The 24910-nt window shown below is 47.5% G+C and overlaps 1 protein-coding gene across 3 annotated transcripts in view; it reads right to left on the reverse strand.

Moving 5' to 3' along the window:
• Positions 1–1881: 1881 nt before the first annotated feature.
• Sergef (secretion regulating guanine nucleotide exchange factor) overlaps positions 1882–24910 on the reverse strand; it is a 212026-nt gene continuing 188997 nt past the window's right edge. For all 3 annotated transcript variants that reach the window (XM_027420538.2, XM_027420537.2, XM_027420535.2), the window contains one exon: positions 1882–3907. In XM_027420538.2, the coding sequence (XP_027276339.1) occupies positions 3576–3907 (332 nt within the window). In that variant the 3' untranslated portion in view covers positions 1882–3575. The remainder of the gene's footprint in view (positions 3908–24910) is intronic.

A 24910-nucleotide genomic window follows, 5' to 3' on the forward strand; every position in this document is an offset into this window, starting at 1 on the left:
ATGGCACAGAGAGGGAAAGCAACTGGCCTAAAGCCACACAGTCCAGTGAAGGTGAAGTCAATATCATAACCTGGGTGGTCTGACTTCAGGGTTCAGGTTGGGCTGTCATTTTGGGGCTGGTCCTTGATGGTGAAATATTGAAGTTATGGGTTCTGAATCTGGGACTCTTTGGATTTGGTCTCCTGCCCTTCTTCATGGAGTGCTATAGGTGTGATAGAAGGGGCCACTTCCTGTTCTTTTCCAGATCTCTCCTGATTCACAGCTGGCCAACCCCACCCAGCTGCCCTATGGATGACTCCCTCAGCTATTTTTCTAGAAGGCCAGCAGCTTCCCGCCTGCCTTCTACCCTGTCCCTCTGTGCTCCAGTGAGGCAGTATTGCAGCAGTCACACTACTTGCAGGTCTTCCCCTCACCCCCCATGCCCATGGCTAACCCCCAGATTCAATGCCTGGGGCAAAGTGAAAGTGCCTGGATTCAGTGTCCCTAAGCACCGTGCCACCCATCTTAGTTAGGGTTTCTACTGCTGCGATGAAACACCATGACCAAAAGCAAGTTGGGGAGGAAAGGGTTTTTAATTCAGCTTACACGTCATCATAGTCCATCACTGGAGGGAGTCAGGACAGGAACTCAAGCAGGGCAGGAACCTGGGGACAGGAGCTGATGCAGAGGCCACAGAGGGGTGCTGCTTACTGGCTTGCTCCTCATGGCTCGCTTAGTCTGCTTTCTTATATAACCCAGGCCCACCAGCTCAGGGATGGCACCACCCACAATAGTCTGGGCCCTCTCCCATCAATCACTAACTAAAGAAAAAACATCCTACAGGCTTGCCTGCAGCCCAATATTATGGAGGCATTTTCTCAATTGGGGTTCCCTCCTATCAGGTGACTCTAGCCTGTGTCAAGTTGACATAAGACTAGCCAACACACCATCTAAGGATATTTTAGTGGTCCTCACAGGCATGAGAAGCCTCATGATGGCCAAGGGTGGTAGATGTCTCAAGGGAAGATAGGCACCTGTGACCAGAGGGAAGAGTGGGTGTGGGAAGTAGAGATAGCAACAGCTGTTGCATGCTGGGTCTTCAACACTTACTCCAGGGCCTGGCCACAGACCTGCAAGCACATAGTGGGGGCATTCTTCCTTCTCATGAGGGGCAGGGGTGGAGAATGAAGGCAAATTTACGTAGTCAATCAAGAAAATGAGGTTTTTGTTTTTTAAATGAGCTGTTTTCTCAGGTAAGTTCCTGTGACTCTAATGAGCCTAACAGAACAGGTGGAGTGGAACTGTCAAATCATCAGACCTGGAGACTGTTTCTCAAAAAGCTGTAAACAGAACAAAGTGGGGAGAGGATAAGGATGGGATCTCAGAGCTGGCTCAGTTAACCTCCCCATGCCATGGTGACCCCTGAGGACACTGAGATCATTCATTTACATTTTGCTTAGTTCTAGAACTAAGAGCTGGCTCCCTCATGGGCTGCTAGGGAAGGGAACTTGGGCAAACTCTTAGAAAGACAAATTGCTACCAAAGTTTGTAGGGGAAAAAACAAACAAACAAACAAACAATCTAGACTTATCAACACTTCCTTCCTCCCTCTGATAAGCACATTCCCTCATCGGAGATGAGCAGTGAGGTGAGGAGAAGGGCCTTCTGTCTACACTGCCATCAGGAAGGGCAGAATGGAGTGGCTGAAGTGAGGCGGTGGGCGATGGGACCATTCCTTCTGGCATTTTCCTGCTTCCAGAAGGATCTGACCCACTAAGTAAGCATCTGAAGTTCTAGATCAAAGGACTTAGATAGGGCTGAGCACCAATCCTATTCAGATGCAAAGATGCTCCTAGCTCATGCAAACAAGGCTCTGGGCTCCAGCAACAGACACTTAGGGTGTTTTTTTTTTTTTTTTTTTTTTTTTCCAGGATGTGCTGAAAGGTATAGGAGGGAGCCCTGCCCTTCGGCCTTCTGGGCAAGATGGTGTTGGTTTCTTGTGACTGGAAACTGTCTAGGCAGTATGGGTCACATGGGAATGCTTTCTGACCTGGCTTTTGCCAACTACTCAGCCTACAGGACAATAACCTTGAGTTTGCTCCAGTGTGGCTTCCCACTGGGCGATTGCTCCATCTCTGTGGGTTCAGTCATGCTAGCAAGAGCATATCAGAGTACAAATGCTGCAACACCTCTGGGCCTGGGAGGTGGGGTTGTGTGGGTTCAATGCTAGGAGCAAGACTTCATGCACTGGGTTTCAGGTCAGACTGTGGCTGCAAGTGGTGTCTCAGCTCAGGCCTGTGGAGTTTGGAACCAACTTCACCTACACCTTCTGAGAAGAACCCACTTTTAGTCATTTAGCTGCTTCCTATTCCACCCTTGTCTAGCTTGGGGCTCTGTCTGGGTTATCCTGGACCAGCAGTGAAGTATGTGACCTTGAGATGATCCTTCCCCCTTTTCAGGCACCATTTTCTCCTGGTGAGCAACAAGAATGGTTGAACAAGATCAGCAGTTTCTATATTTTCTTAAGGATCCACTTATCAAATATAATATTATGCAGATCACAATATATAATGTAAAGACAAAACCAACACTACCCCAAAGAACCTGAAGAACTCCTCTCTTTCTACCTGGCCCACTTCCCAGCCTACAGTGTAGGGAGTTGGTTTTGTTTTTCATTTTTTTTTTTTTTTTTTTTTTTTTTTGAGACAGGGTCTCACCTTTTAGCCCCAGATGGCCTGGAACTCTCTATGTAACCCAGGCTGGCTTTAAACTCACAGAGATCCACCTAGCTCTGCCATCCAGGTGCTGGTATTAAAGGCACGTGCCACCATGTATGGCTCTGAAGAATGTAGTTTGGAGCCTCTAGGCTATGTGTCGATGGAAGGTCCCCCAGTTTTAATGTCCTAGGCTTCTATAATCTCTGGAAGGCAGTAGAGCCGAGGCAGCTCAGAGACTACATAGCTCATCTGCCACAGCAGCCCCAGAACCCTGCCTGGCTGGAGGAAGACTTATACATCTTCTGAGAGTTTCCCTGGCTCAGACACCCTTGTCTGAACTTGGGGTTTTCTCTGCTGGGTCTCCCAGAAGCTTTGTGTTCTCACCACTTTCTCATTCCATTCTTCCCACCCGACCCTATGCCTTTGTTTGTGCCCTGGTCACGAGTGCCTTCCCTTCTGGGCCTCCAGGCAGAGTACCTGGGTCCCTTAGACAGGCAATGGACTCTGGACAGAAAACAAACCCCCGAGTTAGAAGGGAAAAGCATGCTACTCATGCTAGGATGCTCTGCCTGCTGTCCTAAGGCAGCTGGACCAAAACACAGCCGGGGGCTGGGCTGACAACATGCAGGGCGGGAGCCTTCCTCGCTGGTCTTAACTTTGCATGGTCTTCAGTGAGGATCCCCTCATTTGCATCTGCTGAGCAGAAAAGATGCCTTCTCTGTAGCTCAGCCCTCTTTGTGTAGTGGGCGAGCCGCTCCTCATTGTTCTGTCTGTAGTTCTGCCCAGCCATCAGGGCTTACTGAGCCCCTGAGCTGATTGACAGAAAGATTCTCCAGGGAACCATTTGTTGGGATAAGGCACTTTATTAAGGGTCCTCTCTCATGGTCCCTCATTTCTTGTCCTGTCAGAATTGCTTTGGGTTGAAGTTACTGACTGTCTCTCCTTCCGGTTCCTCTCTTTGTTCATGCCATTCTGAGATTCAGGGTTCCCTGTGGCAGCTTGGAGTGTGTAGATGACCTTGACATCCTGGCACGGCTCAGAGAGTGCTGGCAGCTGACATAAGGCCAAGGAGTGGCCAGCCCCACAGCCCACGAGGAGGATTCTTGATGGTGACTGAAGAGCCTGTACTGGGGATGGAGTCCAGACGTTGGACTCAGTGCCATCTCCACACATGCCATGTTCGTTCCAGCCCCAGGAAAAACACTTGTCACCTGCAGGAGAGAGGGTACAAATGTCACTATAACATCCACTCCACATAGGAAGAAACCAAAGCTTGTGACCATTAACAGGGTATATTCAAGGCCTACCTCACCTGCCTCCTGCCTCAAGTCTGTGTGTCAATCCCATTCTTCCTCTCCACAGCTGCTCATGCTCCTGTCCTGGCTTTCCATCATGGAAGCCACGTGTGACCAATTACTGAGCCTTGCTAACTCCACCACCAAGAACTCCAACCCCTCCTGTGTCCCTCCATCTCTGCTGTTACCACTCCGGCTCAGGCCACCTGCTTCTCACTGGGGCTATGCCTGCTTCCCATACATTCTCATGTTGTATGCTTATAATCTCAGCTCTTGAGAAGCTGAGGTAGTAGGCACTGAGTTCCAGACCAGCTTAGGGTACACAGAAAAACACTGTTTCAACCTCCTTGCTTAAGAAAACTACTTGATAGAAGAAGCAGGCACCCACAGCTAAGCACTGAGCCATACTCCTGGAATCCAGTTGTAGAGAGGGAGGAGGGATGAGCAAAGGAGTCAAGACTGTACTGGAGAAACCCACAGAAACAGCTGACCTGACCTAGTGAGAGCACAGGGACCCCAGTCGTAAACCTGGGAAACCAGCCTTGGACCGAACCAAATCCTCTGAATGTGGGTGCCAGTTAGGAAGCCTGGGCAGTCTATGGGACCTCTAACAGTAGAACCAGTATTTATCCCTAGTGCACAAATGGACTTTGGGAGCCCATTCCCTGTGGAGGAATACTATTTCAGCCCAGATACACAGAGGAGGGCCTAGGCCCTCCCCAAATGAAGTGACAGACTTTGATGATCCCCCATGGATGGCCTCCTTGGGGAGTGGGTGAGGGTTGGGTTGGTAGGGGACATGGGAGGATGGGAGGGAGGGGGAACAGGGAGATTGTTATGTAAAATGATTGTTTCTAAATAAAGAAAAAAACTACTTGAAAATTTGAAATATTTAGTATGCAGAAAAGCATGGAAAACAATGTACAACATCCTAACCTAAGTTCAGAACATTAGTTATCATTTTCCCATATGCACCTCAATCCTTTCCTTAAAAAACAAACAAACAAACCAACCCCCTCAAACCATTTAAGCCTGATCTCCTTCTGGGCCCTCCACCCTGCAACAGTACCACTGTTTTGAAGCCAGTTTCCTTATTTTCACGAACATATATATATACATGTACGTGTATATCGTTAAACACTATGTACTCATTTGTTTTAAAGACTTACAAATGTAAGCACACAGCTGATACGTACCCTTTATCCAACCTATTCTTTACACTTGACACTGCTTTAGACATTTATCTGAGCCAGTGCTTCATCAACCTAGCTCATTAATAGCCTCTCATTATGTAAAGTCATATTCTACTCAGCCATGACCTTGGGACAGCCAGTTCTTAATGGTCATTATTGTTGCCACTGGGCAGGCTATATACACCAAGACCTGCTATATTATGATATTATACATCACCAATTTGGCTGCTATTATAACAGGACAGCTGCAAACATTTTTGAACACGTTTCCTGGTAGAAGATGATGCTCGTGCAGGGTGATCCTCAGAAGCACATATAAGTCATGGTGGGGGTTCCTGTTTAATTTTGTTAGGTATAGGCCAGAGTTCATCAAAGTGGCCACAGGTGCCCTCCTCTCACTTACAGACATGGATGTGTTCCTCTGCATGTCTCCCTGTAGACTACCGCCACTCCAGTGAGCATATCCACTTAGTTTGCACTCCTGCTAACACAGTGAGCTCTGCCTTTTGAGTTGGAGCCAAGTCACATGCTTATGTCCTCATCCTGCTTGTTCTTTCTTATTGACGTCTTAGCGCATTTCCCCCTGGTTCTACACACTGCAAGTGGCTTCTCCCAGAAGTCTAGGGTGTGTCACCCCATTTTGCTCATGGAGTCTTTTGCTAAGCAATTTATTTATAGTGGCTGCCTAATTGCACATTATGAAGATTAAACAATTTGTTTAGCCCACTGGCCATTAGCAGACACTCAGGTTGTTTCTAATTTTCCATTTTCCTACACCTTTGCATGAACACCTCAATGTGAATCTTTGTCACTCCCTCTAATTACCTTTTCAAATTGGATTTGTAGGATGGGGATTCCCAGCCGTGGGCACCGCCATCTTGGAGACTCCGGAGGTCTATCTGAGGAGGGCCAGGGTGCTCCTTGGAGAAGCCACCTGGATGTAGCTTTGGTGATCTGTGGGCGTCTCTGCCCCCTCCACATCACTAGTGTTTACTAGCATCTTTTTTCAATTTGATACAAATGGTATCTCACTGTTACATAATCCTATGCTTCCTGGAATCTTTTCTTTCCTCTTTTGTGTACTGTTTCCTACAATCCTCCTCTCCACCATAAAAATGTTTAAGTGTTCAAATCCAAAAGCTAGGTGACCTTTTTTTTCCTTCTTCAGTTTGACTTAAAATTTTGCTTTAGAGTTTTCAACAGACATATGTCTATGATTTTATTTACTGATCTAGGGGAGGGACAGGGTCTCATGAAATTTAGGTCAGCCTCTAACTTACTATATACCCAAGGTTAATCTTGAATCTCCATCCTCCTGGCTCTGAGTGCTGGGAGTGCAGGTGTAATTACATGGAGTGGACTCAGGGCCCTTTATAAAGTTCAGTTCTTTTTTCAGCAGTGTGTATGAACTGAAAACCTGCCTTTATGAGAAAATACTCCTGATTTCCCCACAATCCGAATGTCTATATCTTTACAATTGTGAGATTATACACCAAAAGTTTGTCTTACAGATCACTGTTTCAAGAGAGGAAGGCCAGCTGGTCCAAAAGGATTGCCCTTAGGGCTCCACTTCCTCGGAGGAGGCAGTTCTGGTCAGGGGCTCAGGTCTGGGGAATATGTCTTCTGGCAAGACAAGGAAACACATCAGAGAGTGCTTCCCTGCCCTCCCTTTGGTTGGGTAGAACTTCCCAAGGCTGAGCAGGAGCAGGAGGGGGATGGAGGCAGGAGGAATGGAGGAAGGAAAAAGCAGGATGGCATAGCCTGGAACCTCAGGGCCAGGAAGGAGGATGGAAGAGCCCAGAACCTTAGGGCTCAGTTTGGCACCTTATATGGGCCAAGTGCCAGGCCCTGGTGAGAAGCGCAGCTGACAGTCAGCAGGGGTGGGGTGGGAAGCAGGGGTGGAGGTGGGAGGAAGACAGAGCTGACCTCGCCACAGGACACAGCACAATAGGCAGCTGGCATGCTCTTCTCCTGCCAAAGGGAACTCGCTCTGAGGAAGCCACACTCAGGGCTGGGTAAATGAGGCCTGGAGCCAGGATTTTCATGCCTGCTTGGTGCAGACCTGGCAAAAGCCCAGACATCTCTTCCCCGATGCTCTGAGCAGAGTATGTGCTTTGGGTCATGTGCTTTATCTGCTCAGGTTGTAACAGCCCAGTGAGGTGGCCACACTTCATGGGTGTTGCTCATCTTCCAGGAGAGAAGGCTGAGCATCTATAACATGGAGTGGGCTCCCAGCAATGTGCTAAACTCCACATTATACACTAGGCTTCGCCGAGCTTATTCTTACACAAATACTTTAGGTTTGAGGGCCCCACTAGTGTGCTGTATGGGTGTGTGCACATGTATATGGGAGTACATGTGTGTGGAGGCCAGAGATCACCGTTGGGTCTCTTTCCTTCATCTCTGTCTACTTTAGATTTTGAGACAGAGAGTCTCTCTCTGAAGTTTATTGATTGGCTAGAGGGGTTGGATAGCAAGCCCAGTGACATTCTTCTTGTCAATTCCCAGTGCTGGGGCCACAGATATGTGCTAACACTCCTGTTTTTCCCAGGGATACTGGAGATCTGCATTAAGGTCCTCCTGTTTGTGCAGCAAGTACTGTGTCCACTGAGCCATCTCTACAGTCCCACCCATTCTCTTTTCGATAACCCTTTTTTGGGTCTTTAATGGCTTTCGGGGCTGAAGGGATGGCTCCACAGCTAAGAGCACTTATTACCCTTGCAGGACCTGGGTTCAGTTCCCAGCACCCACATGGTGGTTCACAACCATCTGGAACTCCAGTTCTAGGGAATCTGATCTGGCACTGTGTTCTGATCTCTGTGAGCACCAGGCATGCACATGATACACATACACACATGTATGCAAACACATACAAATAAAATAAATACATCTAAATTTTTATTTTAAAAAACTGGTTATGTCATCATATAAAAGTAGGCCATAGGTCAGATCCAGTCCACCAACTGCTGCCTGCCTGATACACAGGATACTATTTAATACGGATCATGCTAGGCTCTCCTGAGTTCCCCAGCACACCTAGGTCCTCACATGTCAGAAGTTCTGAGGCCTCTATACATCTCCCAGCACTTGATCAAGTTCAAGACCCAGATGCAGATACAATATAGGGCGATGCCTCCCTCCATTGTCTCCAAGGACCAACCTTGATATGTCACCACTGCCCAAAGTATGGAGTCTTCCACTAGGGTTCACATACTTCCTTACAATAGCAGTGTCTGTGAAGCTGAGGAAGTCTGGGAGAAGAATAGCTTTGGGGAGAAAGAAGATGATGAGCTCTATTTGGGGCAGTCTAAGATGGAGGTGCCAAGGGCATGGAGGTACACATCTTTAATCCCAGCAGTTGGGAGGCAGAAGTAGGTGGATCTCTGTAAGTATGAGGCCAGCTTGGTATAAATAGTGAGTTCTAAGGCAGCCAAGGCTGCATAGAAAGAACCTGTCTCAGAAACAAACAAATGACAGAGGCCCTTGCGGACACACTTGAACGAACACACTCTGCAGAAAGCCCTGTGGTGGGCCTGAGGGAGTATAACCTGAGAGAGAACCAAGTGAGAAACAGTAGGAGGTATGATGCAGATGGGCCCTCAGGTGCTAGCACAGTTCACAGGGGTCCTGAACCATGCTAAACCAGTTTCTGGTTTTGCTTTTCCATGAACAAAGTGAATATCTTGTATTTATAAAACTATAAAGATTAGCACTTATACATTTTCTTTGTGGCTATTCTTACTGTCATAAAAACTGTATGTCTGAAAGGGAATTTGCCACCATGTGTAGCTGCAAGTCCTGGTCCAAGGGAAACAGTGTTTTTCCTCCCAGAGAATGGCTCGGCTGCTGAGATGGACGCAGCCCAGCAATCCTCTCCTGGAATGCTGTCATGGGAGAAGTGGCATGCCCAGAAGGTGTAATACTTGAGGTGGAAGTGCCTGGACCCTGTGGCCAGGCTTTCTTGGGGGAATAGCATCTAATTCCTGGGGAGCTTGAGGCCTTTCTTTTCCTACCATGTAACAGCCCACCAGAACCTTTCTGTCTCTGCTAGAATGCAAAGCTCCAAGGGTGCAACCAGTGGATTGTTTTCAACACCTGTATCATAGAACTAAAAAAGTTTTTACATAGGAAAAGGTGCTCAGTAAATATTTGCTTCTGGCATGAATAGTTCCTAAATGCCAACTGCCCCTACAGTGGCTTAGTCTTCTGAGAAGAAGCCAAATTGAAGATTTGGGCAGGACAATGACAGCAATCCTTACCAAAGGAACTGCTGACTTTTTTTTGTGTGTGTGTGTGTGCACACGCATGGAGGTATCAAAGTAAGGACTAGATCAGCTCCATGCTAGCTCTAGATCCCCCTGTTCTGACAGACCTGGGCAGGAATACTTCACTGTAGCTCTTAGAAAGACTTGCCAGTAGACTGACCCAACCCTCTCCCTTCTGGGATAAGGAGGAGCCACTGGCCAGTATCTAGCCTGAGTACTTAGGAGGTGGGAACAGAGATTTTGGGATCAATTGTTGCTGCTCAGTAGCTCTGGGGCAAGTCCGGCTTGAATTTGATAATGATGTCATCTGGCATGTACACCTAGGTTTTGACTTTATCACCTGTAAACAAGGACAGTCATCTCTCACTTGTTTTCATTGTTTCTCAACAGATACATACAGTGCCCAGTAGAGCTCATCACATGATACTTGCTCAGCTGGCACTCTTCATTGGCTGCTGAGATAGCCCTGTTTCATGCCCAGGATCCAATTTCTAGCCCTCGTTCGTCTGGTCTAACTTGCTGCCAGCTAGAGCACTTTGGGGAAACCCCCCAGTATACAGTCACAGGACAAAACCATGCCACCCTTCTGGAACCTTTCTTTCCCCTGGATGCAGTAGGTAACATTTCACATCGCTCTAGCCAGGGTTCAGACAAGGGTTTGTTTGAGGTCTGCTGACAGGCACAAGCCACTAAGCATCACTATGGAAACCATTTGTTAGTCTCTGCTGTGCCATTTGTTTGCTGGCCCAGTTGCTGTTGTGGTGCAGGGGGAAGGGCAGCAGATGAGGCATGTAGATTAGACTCTGGGGGGGGGGCTGTCTTCTACAGGACTGCATGACCTGGGGTGACTCCTGCTTCTCCAGCTCCAAGGAGCAGGTCACTATGTCCCTGACAATGTCCTGACAACCTTCCCACTTGTTCACAAGAGGCTAGGTGCTTACCCCAGAACAGCCCTCCAGGGGGAGGTTCTGGTGCATTCCAGAATTTGATAGCCACTGTGTTAGGAGAAACACCAGCTATCAGTATCTCAGGGCATGAGCCCTATACTGGGCCTTCACTGCCCCAGCTCCACAGATTCGAACCACAGGGCCAGATGGCTCCTAGATTCTTCTGCAGAGGGTGAGCCAGCATCCACTCATTTGTTCACACACAGATGTCTACTGAGTACCCTGCTTTCTGATGCCAACTCTCTGAAGTCAGGAGCTCCATTGCTTCCTAGCTCTATGATCCTGGGCAAACTATTTAATCTCTCTCATGCTCAAATTTCTCATTTTCAAAATGAGAATAGTTTTACTACTTTACAGACTTTCCCTAATGACCCAACAGTTAAATGAGAACACTTATGGAGAAGTAGTTACTTGGTGGAGACTGCCAACTGGGGTGGGTTTTTTATTCTTACTAGAATTAGTCATAGTGACATACAGATTTGAAGTCCATAGCACTAACTTAAGTCCCCACATGTCTCTCTGAATGGTCCTATTTCCCAGAGTCAAACCTGCAGGAACCACAAGTCCACTCCTTCATCTACAGGATATAACCTCTTTGCCAGGCAATTTCTGAGGACTAAAGATATTGCTTAACTTACTGACTTCTAAGTAAAATTCTTTTCTGTTTTCTTCAATGTCATATGTTGCTTTTATAATAATTCATTTCTTTTCTGTTTTTCTTTTTTTGGTTTTCCAAGACAGGGTTTCTCTGTGTAGCTTTGTAGCCTATCCTGGCGCTCGCTCTGGAGACCAGGCTGGCCTCGAACTTACAGAGATCCCCCTGCCTCTGCCTTCCGAGTGCTGGGATTAAAGGCGTGGGCCTTTAAACAACTCATTTCTTAAAAAGTCTGTTTAAATACCGTGTGAGGCATACATCTCTGAAAAACACCTTTCTCTCAAAAAACTAATGTGTGTGTGTGTGTGTGTGTGTGTATGCATGGTGTGCTTGTAGAAGTCACAGAACAACTTTTGGAAGCTTAGTATTTCCTCCACTTTTTGCTGATTCTGGGATTGAACTCAGGCCCTTAGGCTTGAGGGCGAGTGTCTTAACCCACTGAACCATCCCAAGATCCCTCCTCTTTCTTTACCCAATGATTTAAATCAATTCCAACAAAATGCCAGGGGGTTCAGGGAGAATGCAGACACCTACCATTGTCACGATGTGTGGTGCTAAGAGACACAAAGGCTGGTCTGAGATTTGAGGCTTGTGTTACACTTACCTGGTATGTGAGCCTGGGTAAGGCAGTGCCTCTATTTCAGCATCTGAAGACTTAAAGAGTCAGCTTCAGCAGCCCCAAGTACTTTCCCAGCTCCTGTAATGCCTCCTGAACATGGCATGCTCTTAACATATTAGGCCATGCATGTTCAACCCAACTGCACCTGCAGGCTTGTCAACTTGGAGTGGCTCATGGAGAAACATCCCTCTCACTTATCACTCAGAGTATCAGACCCTCCCAGGCCCCACCAGCCTCAGCACAAACCTGGAGCAGGATGTGAGCACCTCTAAGAGAATGGCTGCCAGCTTATAAGGGACGGCATCACCATCAAACACGGGATGTTCTGAGGCTAAGCTCATGTTCTTTATTTCACTGGGATCATATGCAAAGAATAACTACATATGCCAAAGACTTCATTCATGGGGAAGACCCACAGGCTTATGATCAGAAGATGAAAACAAGGCCCTCTCCAGACTCACTACCATGGGGGTTCAGATGGGAAATGCTCTGTGATAGAGATGCAGACTCTTTATCCATTGAATGGGATATTCACACTGCTGACAATTCCAGTGGCCTATTCACTTCAGGAGAGCAAATGGAAATCTTTTGTAGATGATAAAGTTAGATTTTAGGGACTACAAATACCTATTTTTCCCAAAGGGAGAAGAAGCTATGCTCTTCCAGGGAAGTCCATGGTTGAAGTCCTAGGCTGTGTAGCATCTGACTATGGGACCCAGATGGGCACACAGTTTACAGTGCAGGCTGAGCTACAGGACAGACTCAACCTGTTGTGGCTCCAGTCCTGCGGAGACCATGTGGCATCAAAGCTGCAGACGCCAGACAGGAGTGTACAGCTACCAACATGGATGGCTCCTCATCACGAGTGCATCCATCCAGTCACTGACATCCACCTGATGTCAACTCCAGATAAAGTGCCTTGTATGTACAAGCAAGGAAGAGGAAGGTGTGACAATGAACAAGTCTCCACTTTTAAGGAAAATGACTAACATTCAGTAATACTATGATCTAGGCTTCTGTTCTGACCCACTTCTGTTCAACCATTTTACTACCCTAAGAACTAGGGTAAGGATGTTCAGGACCCCCATTTCACCCCTGAAGAAGAAATGGGGTGAAATGAAGTTTAGTTGAGGCTAAAACCAGTGGTAAAGCCAGGAAATAATCAAGGGCAGCCTGACTGGATCCTGATTTCTTAACCTGTGTCTCATGGCTTCTCGACTTGAACAAGCATTTTCTTCTTTGTGTCCCCACAGAGGAAGAGTAGAGGCTCACTGAATCCAATGAGCACAGGAGTGATGACACACTACAGTGAGCCAAGACAGAAGGGGAGGAACACCTACTCCAAGGACAGCACGATGTGTCAGCAGCTAAGGAGGGGAGTCATCAGTCAGAGAAATTGGGTGCAGTTGAGATATGGTCAGGATTTGGCAGCCAGAGGTTAAGTGGAAGGTTCCAGGGGGCAGGGCAGAACTGACCCTGCCTTCTCCACCAGTGTCTGCTCTGCCATCAAACTACCAGCTTCACACACATACTCCACGACCTCCCCAGCCACAGCCTTTGTGCTACGTCCTTTTGTCCATCTCCCTTCATTTTTCCTCTAGGAGTCTCTTCTGCCCTAGCAGCTTTGCCCACCTCTTCCTGGACTGGAGTCGACAGGCAGACTTGAAGAACCACTTACACACTGTCATCAAGAGGCCCACAACAGTGCCATACCACATTTCTTTGAGACCCTGGTCCTTGGAGAATGGTGCCCTGTCTTTATAACTTGGTTTCTCTGGAGTGGAGAAGGAACAGTGACCCTTTTTCATGCGAATCGTTCACAGAGGCAGATGCCATCAGGTTGCCCAGAGAGTCTGGAAATGCCCTGTTGCCATAGTAACAGACTAAGGTTGGGGATACTTTATCCCTGATGAGCTGCTCTGGCAGTACCAAGCCATGCTGCTGGTGAAATCTTCCTCCATGAATAAGAACAAAACAAATCTACTCATGGACATGAAGATGCTAGACACAGGTTTAGCTCCAGCACAATCTCCTGGCTGATCAACAGCCCTGGCTGGCTGTGCTTTGGTTCATGTAGTTTAATACAGTTTTTAACTGGCTCAGCCAACAAAGCAGGCCCTCCCCCACTCCAGCCCCCAAATTACCACTTCTCTTATTTGATGCCGCCAACCAAGGATCTGCTGGTGTGGACCCTGGCAATTAGCACAGCACCCGCATTTGTTGGGAAATTAAGAGCCACTGATTAGCCTAATTCTACGCCATTTACAGGCAGTGAGTGTCAGGCTGAGATCGGCTTTTCCAAATGGTGACCCAGAGGGTAGTGTGTTCATGGCATGAGTTTGAAGTGGAAGCAAAGGCCTAGGGAGACAGGCTGTGAAGCAGAAGAGGCAGGCCTCACATCCTGTCAGCCACTGTCTCCTCTAGCCCTGCTCACCTAAGAATGGAAGACCAGAAGAAGGTGTTTCTAGATTGAGATCACACTCCCAAATCGTCCTGACGCAGAAAGGTAGCCCATTTCCCCTGAGACCCTCCAGGCTGACGCCTGCTTGCAGCAGCTATAGGACCAATGTACCCTGAAGTAGCTCAGACTAGGTGATCAGGACCCAGACTGGACTATTTACATTCCCTTGGCCTTCTGACACCTAAGGGCCTGAATCACTGCCCCGCAGCCCAAGTTGCTGCATGGCTGGAGCCTCTTGAAAATGGAATGTTCAGTGGTAGTTACCTTAAGACTCCTGATACTGGGCTATTCCTGAGTGATCTCCCTGACCCAGCTCTAGTAACAGGTCTCCTGCCTTCTTTGGGCAGTTCATCAGAGGACACGCCCATTTGTATATAACATACTGAGGCCATATCCATGGGCGGCTAGCTGAGTGATTTCCCACAGACACTGGGGAAACTTTCAAATCCCCTCAAGGACTAGACTGTGAGGTGTGGCCATACAGCCCTTTGTAACTTCCCTGACTCAAACTCCAGCTTCAGCAAAGAGACAGGCCTTTCAAGGAATGAATGAAACACCAGTTCCACCTTATCTGAGCCATCTGTGACAACCATCCACAGGGAATAAGCAGTCTAGGAGACCAACATACATCTCCAATGGATGAAGAAAAACTGTTATGGTAGGAACTAGGGCATTCCAAACCTAAAGAACACTGTAGGTAGAGACTTGGCTGGGCTAGGGCTCTGAGCTTGCTAAGCTAACAATGTAGTAGAAATTTGGCTGACAGGTAGGGGGCAGATCATTGCAAATGCCTTGGGAGATCTAATCTTCAAAGGCCTGACTGCAGATTTTGGACTGTATCTTGGTAGCTAATTGGAAGCTACCAAGGCATCAGGTAAGAGAATAGCAGAATCATCATCCTATCATTGCTGTTACCATGGTAACATATAAAGCACCCATGCAATCTTATGTCTTGGACACTTTGGGTTGAATGTAGCTGGAGGCCAAGGTGAAGTCCAGGATGAATGAAGCCTGAGCTTCTCAAGGACAGTCAGATACAGAAGAGGGATGGAGAGCCCCTTACAGAGGTATGACCGAGAGGACTAGGCATTGATGATGCTGTGGAGGGGAATTTGGAAGCTTCAGTAATCTGAATGAGAATGGCCTCCATAGGCTCAAATGTTTGAATACTTGGTCCCCAGGTGGTAGAACTGTTTATGGAGGATTAGGAGATGTTGCCTTGTTGGAGGATGTGTGTCTCTGGGTGCCAGGCTTTGAGGTTTCAAAAGACTTGTGGCATTTCCAGTGCTTTCTCTCTCTGCCCCCTGCTTGTAGATCCAGATGTGAGCACTTAGCCATTCCTGCCACCATGACTTTGCTCTGCCATCATGGACTCTAACCTTCTGAAACTGCAAGTCCAACTAAATGCCTTCTTTTACAAGTTGTCTTGGTCACAGTGCTTTGTCACAGCAATAGAAAAAACTAAGAGAGAAGCCTTAGGCAGGAGACTGCATAGATGCAGGTCACAGGTAGGTGTAGGACATCAGTTTCCTGGACTTTTAGGCCTGGCTGTAAATCTAGACTCTGACTCCCAACAGAGTCTAAACATTCCTCTTCTTTTTCCAAGCTCAGGGCTTAGAACAGCCCATGAGCCAAGGGCAGACACCTCAGGGTAGATTTATTCTCCAACAGGCTGCCCGGGTCCTACCAACCTAGAATCCACTGTTTGGGGTGGAGGAGAGGATACAGAGAAGGGACCCAGTGCTTTGCTAGTGAAGGTCTTTCTGTCATGAGATGTACTGGAGTATGGCTCTCAGGCGAGGAAAAAGTCCCAGTTTTAATCTGCCTTTTCTCCTCTATCCTGCCAGGTATCTTTGGGTGGGCTCAGGGACCCAGGAATATAAGGGCTGCCTGTTCTGAAACTGAATGCCTCTGCTGCCTCCCACATCTCTCTGCCCTAGTATAAGGACTTCTCATCTTGTTCTACCCTTGGCCTATTATAGCATTATGTCCTGTGTTTCAGTCCGAATATGCTCACCCACCTCTCCCATGCCATTCTAAATCCTCAGAAGGCCATCAAGGCTCAGCTCAAGTTCTGCTTTCTCTAGAAAGTCTGCAACAGTTGCTATAGATAAGCTTCAGGGCAGTAAAGGGACTCAGAGCTCATTCTCTGGTCAAAGCCTTTAAGGTCTATGAAAGAGAAAACATCTGGGACAAGATTGAGAGGGTCCACTCTTGGATGGAGACCACAGTCTTTCCCAAACAAGTCTCTCAGGAACTTACATAGTTCTGCTTTATTTCACCTGTCCGTGCCACAGATTGTCACCATGAGAGGACAATGGCTATTGTTCTATATTCTGCACAGTGCCTTGCACAGAGCTGTGGACTGCAGGTGGCTGAAAAAATAGAAACCTCAACAGTCAAAAGGCTCAGGAAGACAACAGGTGAAGGGGAAAAGACACCTCCTTCCAACAATTCTTCACTGTTCTGGGATGCAGGCCAAGCCCAGCCACTGCACTGGGGGAGGGGCAGAGAAGGAGCATCCAAAGGAGACGTCTACTTTTGAAAGATATTTCTACATCCAGTGTCAATGTTCTGGTCCAGAGCCTCCTGGGAGAGCAGTTTCCAGAGTTGGCAGCAAGAGTCAAGCTGAGGTCAGCCTCCAGCCTATGGGTGTACTGGTGATGGGGGTGGCAAGCTGAGAGACTTCTTTTCCCTTAATGGAATTCTCAGACTTTGAGAACTAAAAGAACCATCCAAGGTGATAAAATGCAACTCCTGAAGGTTTCCAATGTGGACATTGAATCGAGGTCTTTTGGTAGAAAGACTTATTTGACCAAGGTCATGTCCGTGGCCTTGCTTTGGATCTCTTGATCATAACACAGGGGTACTTTTCTCAATAGGGTTCTATTAGGAAAGCATGTGGTAAGGTTAAATGACCACCAATTTTTTTTTAATTAAAATTCAATTACTGACATCCTAGTGATACAGGTTTAGAGGCAACTATTGGGTTAAGCTACTTGCTTGAAATGATACAGCTTAGAAAAAGCAGAAGCCAGGTGGGGTCAGAGTAGAGCTCAGTGGGCAGAGTGCTGGCCTAATATGCATGGGGCCCTGGGTTTGATTCCCCAACACTGCATAAACAAGTTGTGGTGGCTCACACCTGCAGTCCTAGCACCCTGGAGGTAGAAACAGGGGGATCAGAAGTTCAAAGTCATCCTTGACTATATAGTGAGTTCAAGGCCAGCCCAGGCAGAGAGAGAGAGAGAGAGAGAGAGAGAGAGAGAGAGAGAGAGAGAGAGAGAGAGAGAGAGAGAGACAGAGAGACAGAGAGACAGAGACAGAGAGACAAAGAGAGAGAGACAGAGAGAGAGACAGAGAGAGACAGAGAGAGAGACAGAGACAGAGACAGAGACAGGAGGAGGGAGGGAGAGAGGGAGGGAAGAAGAGAGGGAGGGAGATTGTTTGATTGTGCCTGTACACAGATGGCACTGCATGAATAAATGCAGTAACAGCCCATGGTGACATGGGCCACAGCACTAGTGCCTGCAGAGACATGGCCTGTGAACAAGTGCCATCCTGGCTCCTGTCTATCTTCAGAGGGGCAGAAAGCAGCTGGTGGGTCCAGAAATGCTGAGAGGACAGAGCTTCTAGCCCCAACCCATTTCTCCATAGCAACATGCTGACAAAATACCACACAGGAGACTGAGAAGCAGGTCTTAAAATCATGATACAAAGCACTATGGCTGGAAAACCGTACCTGCAATACAACAGCCCCTAGCAGGGCAGACATAGTCCCCACACCTGTACCTTCTGGCCTTCCCATCCCCTGTGCAGCAGGAGTGCCCATTCCCTGCTCACTGTGTTCTCTGATCAGGATGCAGGGCACATTTTCTTTCTTTGTGGTGATGCTGCAGGCATTGTGTTGAACCCAACAAGGATGGTAGGGACTGCAGCAGCTGCACATAGCTGGGTCCTACAGTACCCAGGCTGTCCCCAGTTGTTTGCACACAGTGTAGTAGCCTGAAGTGCTGGTGTCTGTGGCACAGGGTTCTAGAGGGAAGAGCAAACACCACATATTTTCTGTCTCATATTGTCTAAGTCCTGCCTTAGGCACTGGGGCTCAGCTGTATTTGCCTTTGTCTATCTGAGATGACTTAATTGCACCTTCTTCTGTAAATGCAAAGCCTTATGTTTACAGTTCAAATACAAACCTTACCAGTCTAGTTTTTATTATTATTCTGTCCCCTAGTAGAGAACCTGAGGTAAGGTAATGCCTCAATAAATGCCTTCTGAATTAGGTCAACAATACTGGAAAACATTTAAATTTGATGGCTAGAGACTAGCATCCTCCAATGCAAGGAAGTTCTCTCAACCCACCATGCCTCCCTGAGCCCCAGCCCCTGAGGGGCCACCTCCTCTCCTGGATGCCTTCATAGTCTTCCCAATGCCAGTATGATATCTCTGCTGTAGCTTGATAGTTACTATCAGTCACAAGGGTGCAAGGAACAGGCTGGGCCAGGGACCCCAAGTTCAAGCCCAGGCTTTCACTTACCGTCTGTGAGTTTAAGCAAATCACTTCATCTTTGAACCTTAATGTCCTTTCCTGGAAAATAGGAAAAGCCCATTTCCATGCCCCTGTTCTATGAGGAGCAGAAATGGTGAGCAACAGGAAGAGCCCCGGAAGCTATCTGTGACATCATATAAAGTGAGGGGGTGGGGCAGTCTTGTTTTGGGACCTTACAAGAGTCATGAGGCTCTAAGCTCACAAAGTGACATTTTCCCAGGATCATGAAAGTGTAGGGACAGAGAGGGTCACAAGTTCATGCTGCCTTACAGATCCCAGCAAGGTGTTCTTCAATTTCAGCAAAGCAATCAAACATCCCATTAAAATGAGAAGCCTTTGAGGGCTGGAGAGGTGGCTCAGTAGCTAAGAGCACTGGCTGCTCTTGCAGAGGACCAGGGTTTGGTTCCCAACACCCATAAGACAGCTTAGTCACTGGAGTTACAAATGCCTGTAACTCCGGTTCTAGGGAAATCCAGTATCCTCTTCTGGCTTCTGTGGGTGCTGCATGTCCATGGTACATGTGTATGCATGCAAATCTCTGAGATGGAAAGAGGTCCAGCTTTCCCTGTAGTCAGGTGATACCCAGGACATCTGAGGCAGGAAGCTAACTCCCACTCACCTAAAGCACTCTTCAGTGCCACAGTCAGTGCTAACTGGCACATCCCAGGAAGGCCACCCTAGCAGCTGGCATTATCTCACTATGACACCCACTGCTCATGCCATCTGGCCTAATGTAAACAATAATGACAGTGCTGCAAAAGCTTGAGAAATGGCAACAACTTGGGTGGGACGTGGTGGGAGTGGGGACTGGGATGGCTCAGAGCACAGGCATCAGTGGAAAAGCACAGTGGTTAGCTAGGGCTGCCTTGGGATGAAAAGCCAGAAAAAAAAAATCCCAAGAAAGAAAGGTGGGAGGGACCCACAGGTCCAATGCTCAGGTGCTAACACTTTTGAGTTCACATGCCAGCTTCTTTAGACTTCAAGCAAGAACTTCAAAGAGGACGAAGGGGGTGGAGAATGGCAGGATGTCTTCACCAAGAGCGTTTACCCTTACATAGTATAGCGCTTACTCACGTGTCAACAAGGCTGGCTGGTATAGTGCACTGTTCAGATAGATGCTAGGGTGTATGTTTAGAGGTAGTTAATTAACATTTAAAATGCTTGACTTTAAGTAAAATGGATTGCTCTTCCTCATGTGGTGGGCCGCACTCAGCTGGCTGAAGCTTGCAAATCAAAGACTGAGGTTTCTACAGAAAATGGAATTCTGTCTCTGGATTGCTGCCAATCTCCAGCCTTCTGACTTCAGCCTGAGCTGCCACTCTATGGCTTGCTCTATGGCAATCTATCCTCTCCTGAATTCCTCCAGGCTTATTTGTGTCTCTCTCCAGCCCCCTGTCTTCCCCACAGACAGAGGAGACAGAGAAACAGCCAGATGTTCTGATGGGCTCCTGATAAATACACATGCATAGTTGGATGTCTTCACCTAGCTGTCCTGGTTTGATGTTCCATGTGACCTGGGGAAGTAGGTTTTGCTACTCTGATATTTGTTTGCAGTGGAGACACTGAGCTTGGTGTGATTCCAAAGCCACATGTCTATTAGTCTCAGCACAGGGCCATGACAAAGCAGACTTTTTCTGAAGAAAGCTGGGACAGAATTCCTGGTCTGTAACCCTGTTCAGATCCTTTGAGTTCCCCTCTCTTGGGATGCAGTAAACAGCTCAAACAACATGGAGCCTGGATAGTTCTCATTCAATCAGGACAACTCATGTTCACACAGCAGTCCTGGGACTATCCTGCAATCTGTCCCAGACAGTGTTCTGGCCTTCCTAAGTTCTTCACAGTTTTATCATGTTTAAACCTGGCCATTTAGTATCCAGGGAAGGGGGTTCTTGAGGAACCTTTTGCTTGGGCAGAAAATGAGCCATCTTCTTCTTGAAAGCAAGCCTGACTACAGGATGCCCCAGAAATCCACTTGGCCATTGCCAAGAGGCATAGAGAGTGTGAGGCTGCTGAAATAATGAGCCAAGAGCAGTGCTGAGGATGACTGAGCAAGAGGCCTTAGCTCTGCTTATTCCAACTCCAGTACCCTCTCTAGAGCTAGCTCATGTCTTGGTTTCTGGAGGATATGCAGGCAGCACTGTTCTCCATGGAGAGATCCTTACTGCTTTTTTCCTTTAACCCTCTCATCACCACATAACCCACCCTGCTTAGTGGGGCTGAGCCTAGAAGCATTTCAGTAAGTTTACTAAATTCTGGGGGCAGTGGAAAGGAATAGCCACAGCAATCCAAACACTGACAAGCAAGTAGGTTACCAAGAGAAGTTTTAACTCTTCAGCTAGCACCTCCTCCTGAGGAGTGGAAACAGAGATGACCACCTTTGAGCAGCCTCTCCCTGTGTCAACTCACAGCACTTTCTTCTTGGTCACTGCTGCACTGGCTTCCAGGGGATGGGCTATCAGAACAGTGCTGCACAACATACAAAGGCACCATGGAGAGCTGAGAGGCAGTTCTGAAAGGACCAGCCCCTGCTGGCCTATCTATAAAAAGAACCTTTGTCATAGCGGCCTGTTGGGGAAGTGGTCCTGTAGAAAAACCCTGTCCAGAGTCAACCTGCCTCCTGCTGGCCTAACCTGTCAGTCCTGGAGTCTAGCTTGAGTCATACCTCCCCTTCAGAGGCTGGAACGTGGTGACAATCATGTTCCAGCTTGACTGTCAGATGAAATCTCTATCCTCCCCAGAGGGAGGCAAGCTTACATGCTTATACAAAAGGAGTCCTGCAAGGGCCAGAGCAGCCTGGGAGGCAGGCATGTTGTCTGTGTCTGCAGCAGACCAGGGGCCTCCCTCATCACAGCTGGTGTTTCTGTGGCTAAGAGACTACTGCATGTTTGTAAGCCTCCAGATCTGTGATCACAGTAGCCAGAGCTCCATGAGAGGAAACCTACAGGTGGGAATAATCACCAACATTTACTCTGGCCACCCCTCTAAAGTATAATCTCCACCACAATCTAGAGGCAGGACCCAACACTAAACCCATTTTGCAGAAAGGAAAACCAGGATGGAGACCAAATCACTTGCCCACTGTTCCACAGCCAGTCAGTGGGTATAGCTGACATTCAGGGTTGGACAGGCTGCCACCACAGCACCTAATTCAAAGAGCAGTACTGCAAGGTAAGCATTATCCATCTTGTTTCACAGGTTGGGGCTACAGTGTAGTGGTAGAGTGTTCCTGATTCATGAGTGAGGACCTGCATTTGATTCCCAGCACTAAAAAGACAAACGAAATGTAGGAAAAGCTTGATGTGGTCGTGTACACCTCTAATTCCAGCATTTGGGTGGCTGGGACAAGGTGATCATGAGTTTGAGGCCCACTTGGGTTATATGGAGACCAAACTAACCAGCTAACCAATAATCAAGCAAGCAAAGAGTTGAGATTTGAACACCTAATAAGATCACACAGCCACCCAAATGGCCTCCAACCTAAGACCACACCTTTCTCAAGCTCTCCCTGGAGAGGGGTCTGTGGCAACAATTGCAGGCTGACTTCAGGAGGCCAGTTGACTTTATGTGTCCTTGGTGGAGGGATACAGACCCAGCACAGTCAATCATGGATGGAGGGAGACTCTCCCAGCAGACTTTGGATGGATAAGTTTCTACATTTTCTTTTTTCCTAAGAAGGACAAAGACCTAGGACACAGGAGAGCCAGCCTCTTGTGGCCAGGTACAGTTTTCAGTGTCCTTTCTGTCTTCCTGCTATTATATATGTGGTCTCACTCATGAATTTACTTATAACTAAGATCTAAATACAGGAAAGCTGTGTTTCCCAATAGAAAGACCAAAGACTTAAAACAAAACAAAAAACTAAAACCTCCTAACTTCCTATAGAAAGTTAGATGAATTTCTTAATTTCTAAGAGTTTCAATTTGCTTATCTATTAAGCAAGAAATTAAACAAAGAGATCATTCTTCCTGAGGTGGCTATAAGGAAAAACAGCAACAAAACCAAACCTGAAGTACATTAGAGAAATAAAACATTTACTTATGATGCACCAGGTACTATGTTGTATGCATCTCGTTCATATTTCACAAAACTTTCATGAGATAGACAAATGCATTCTATCCATTTTAGAGACAAGGAAACAGAGGAACTGAGACACTAAGGAGTGAGAGTAGACCCAGGATTAGCCCAAGCTGGGCAGCTCACAGCTTTGGTTCTGCAGTGAGTCCTGCCTCATACCTGCCTCCTCCCACAGCCCTCAGTCTCAGCCTCCAATCTCCAGGCCCATGATCTAATCTCATGACTCCTCTATTCAGAAGCCCCCTCTGAGCTTAGGTGGAGAGAACTGCTTCTGCAGTGCGAGACCAAAGGCCCTAGCTCTGTGTGTGCACAAAGATGGAAGTCAGAGGGCACCTCACTGGAATTGGATCTTTCCTTCTACCATGAATGTCTCAGGGATGGATCTCAGATTGTCAAGTTTGGGGGGGCGGTAGATGTCTTTACCTGCTGAGCTATCTAACTGTCCCTTGACACTTGGACTTTCCCTGTACCTGCAGTCCCCTCTCCAAATACCATTAGCTACTGTCTCTGAGACTGAGCTCTCCCCAGATGTGCATCCAGCTTCCATAGGAATCCCAGCAACTCTGTAACAGTGCTCTTCTCCTGTGCTCTGATTTGTCCAGTTATACTGGGGCTCCCAAGCTACACTGCCAACACTGAAGACTCCTCTCTAACGTTTGAACATTTTAAGATTTTTCCATACATACCAAAGCAACACCACACTCAATGACAGAGTCACCATGAATTTAGGCAAACTTCCACCTTCACAGTGTTGTAGCCCACCCAGTAAGAGCAGTCTGTACTTGAAAGCTGTGCTGTGGAGGTGCATACAGGAACCAGAGGGTCTCGGTACATCCCGTTTGGAAACCACTTCTCTGACCTAGCAAGAAGTTCTCTTGATGAAATGAAAGTCACATTTCCTGAGCCACTTTTTGTTTGTATCTCCATGAAATGTCAAGAGTATTGGTATTTTCCAAACAAGAAAACAGGAGCTTGGGAAGCTAAAGTCCCTTGTTTGAGGGTGCACAGTGGATGAGAGGCAGAGCAGGCACTTGCTGAGGTATGGGACCTCACCGTGGCCGTGCTCGGGAAAGTGGATGGCAAACTCTGGCCCATGCACCTAGGCTCTCAAGCATGTCCCTACCTGACCACTGACTGCCTCTTCCTCTACTGCAAATATAGAGGCCCCACGTGCTGAAGGACGTTGGGCATAGCTCTAGGACATCAACTACTGTCCATTTCTTCTTTAAGTGCCGTGTCCCTATAGAAAGCTGTCCCCTCTCTGGTCCTGGTGCTGACCCATTCAAACCTAGGTGACCCCATAAGAACTCTGCTTAGGGTGCTACAAGTGAGGAGCCAATGGGTGGGGCTCAGTCATTCCACTCCTTGCTTTTTTTTAGTGCCCTTGAATCACTAAGTTGCCTTGGTGTCTTCCTCTGAAAAAGAAGGTTAGTAAATTCTTAGAGCTACATATAGTATGTTCAAAGGCCTTCTAACCATGTGCTCTGTAGGCTTAAATGGGCCTGCCAGATAACATGTCAATACTTGTAAACACCCAGAACTTTGGAGATGAGACTGCATTATGAAGAGACTATACAGATACAATTACAGTAGGGGATTTTGAGGGTGAGAAGGTTACTCTGGTTTATATTGCTTGGCCCTAAATGGTATCATAGGTGTCCCTTACCTTTGGTGCTAGGGATGAATGTGGGGCCTACACGTGCTAACACACACTCTACACTGTGCTAAAGCCTAAGCCTTGAGTATACTTTTAAGGGAAAGACAAAGGGGGACTTGATAGACAGAAAGGGAAGTTTGTTAGGCAGAAGAGGAGATAATGTGACCCTTGGGGCAGACATTGGAGTGATGTGACCACAGATGAAGAATGCCAACAGCCACCATAAGCTGGAAAAGGCAAAGACTAGATTTTCCCCAAGAAGCCTCTGGGGAGGGTTTGCAGATGCAATGAGGTTAAGAACTTTGGGATGTACCCCCAGATGGGCTATCAGTGTCTAGTGACAAGTGTCTGTAAGAGACAGAGAAAGACACGGGCAAGGAGAGAAGGCCACAGGAAAACAGGCAGGCTGGACTGATGCAGCCACGAACTTCAGAAAACCTAAAGCCACTGGAAAAGGGGCAAAGCACAGGAGCAGTCTAAGCCTTGAGCTTGCAGAGGTCAA

Source organism: Cricetulus griseus, chromosome 6, assembly GCF_003668045.3.
Source record: "Cricetulus griseus strain 17A/GY chromosome 6, alternate assembly CriGri-PICRH-1.0, whole genome shotgun sequence".
NCBI classification, from domain to species: Eukaryota; Metazoa; Chordata; class Mammalia; order Rodentia; family Cricetidae; genus Cricetulus; species Cricetulus griseus.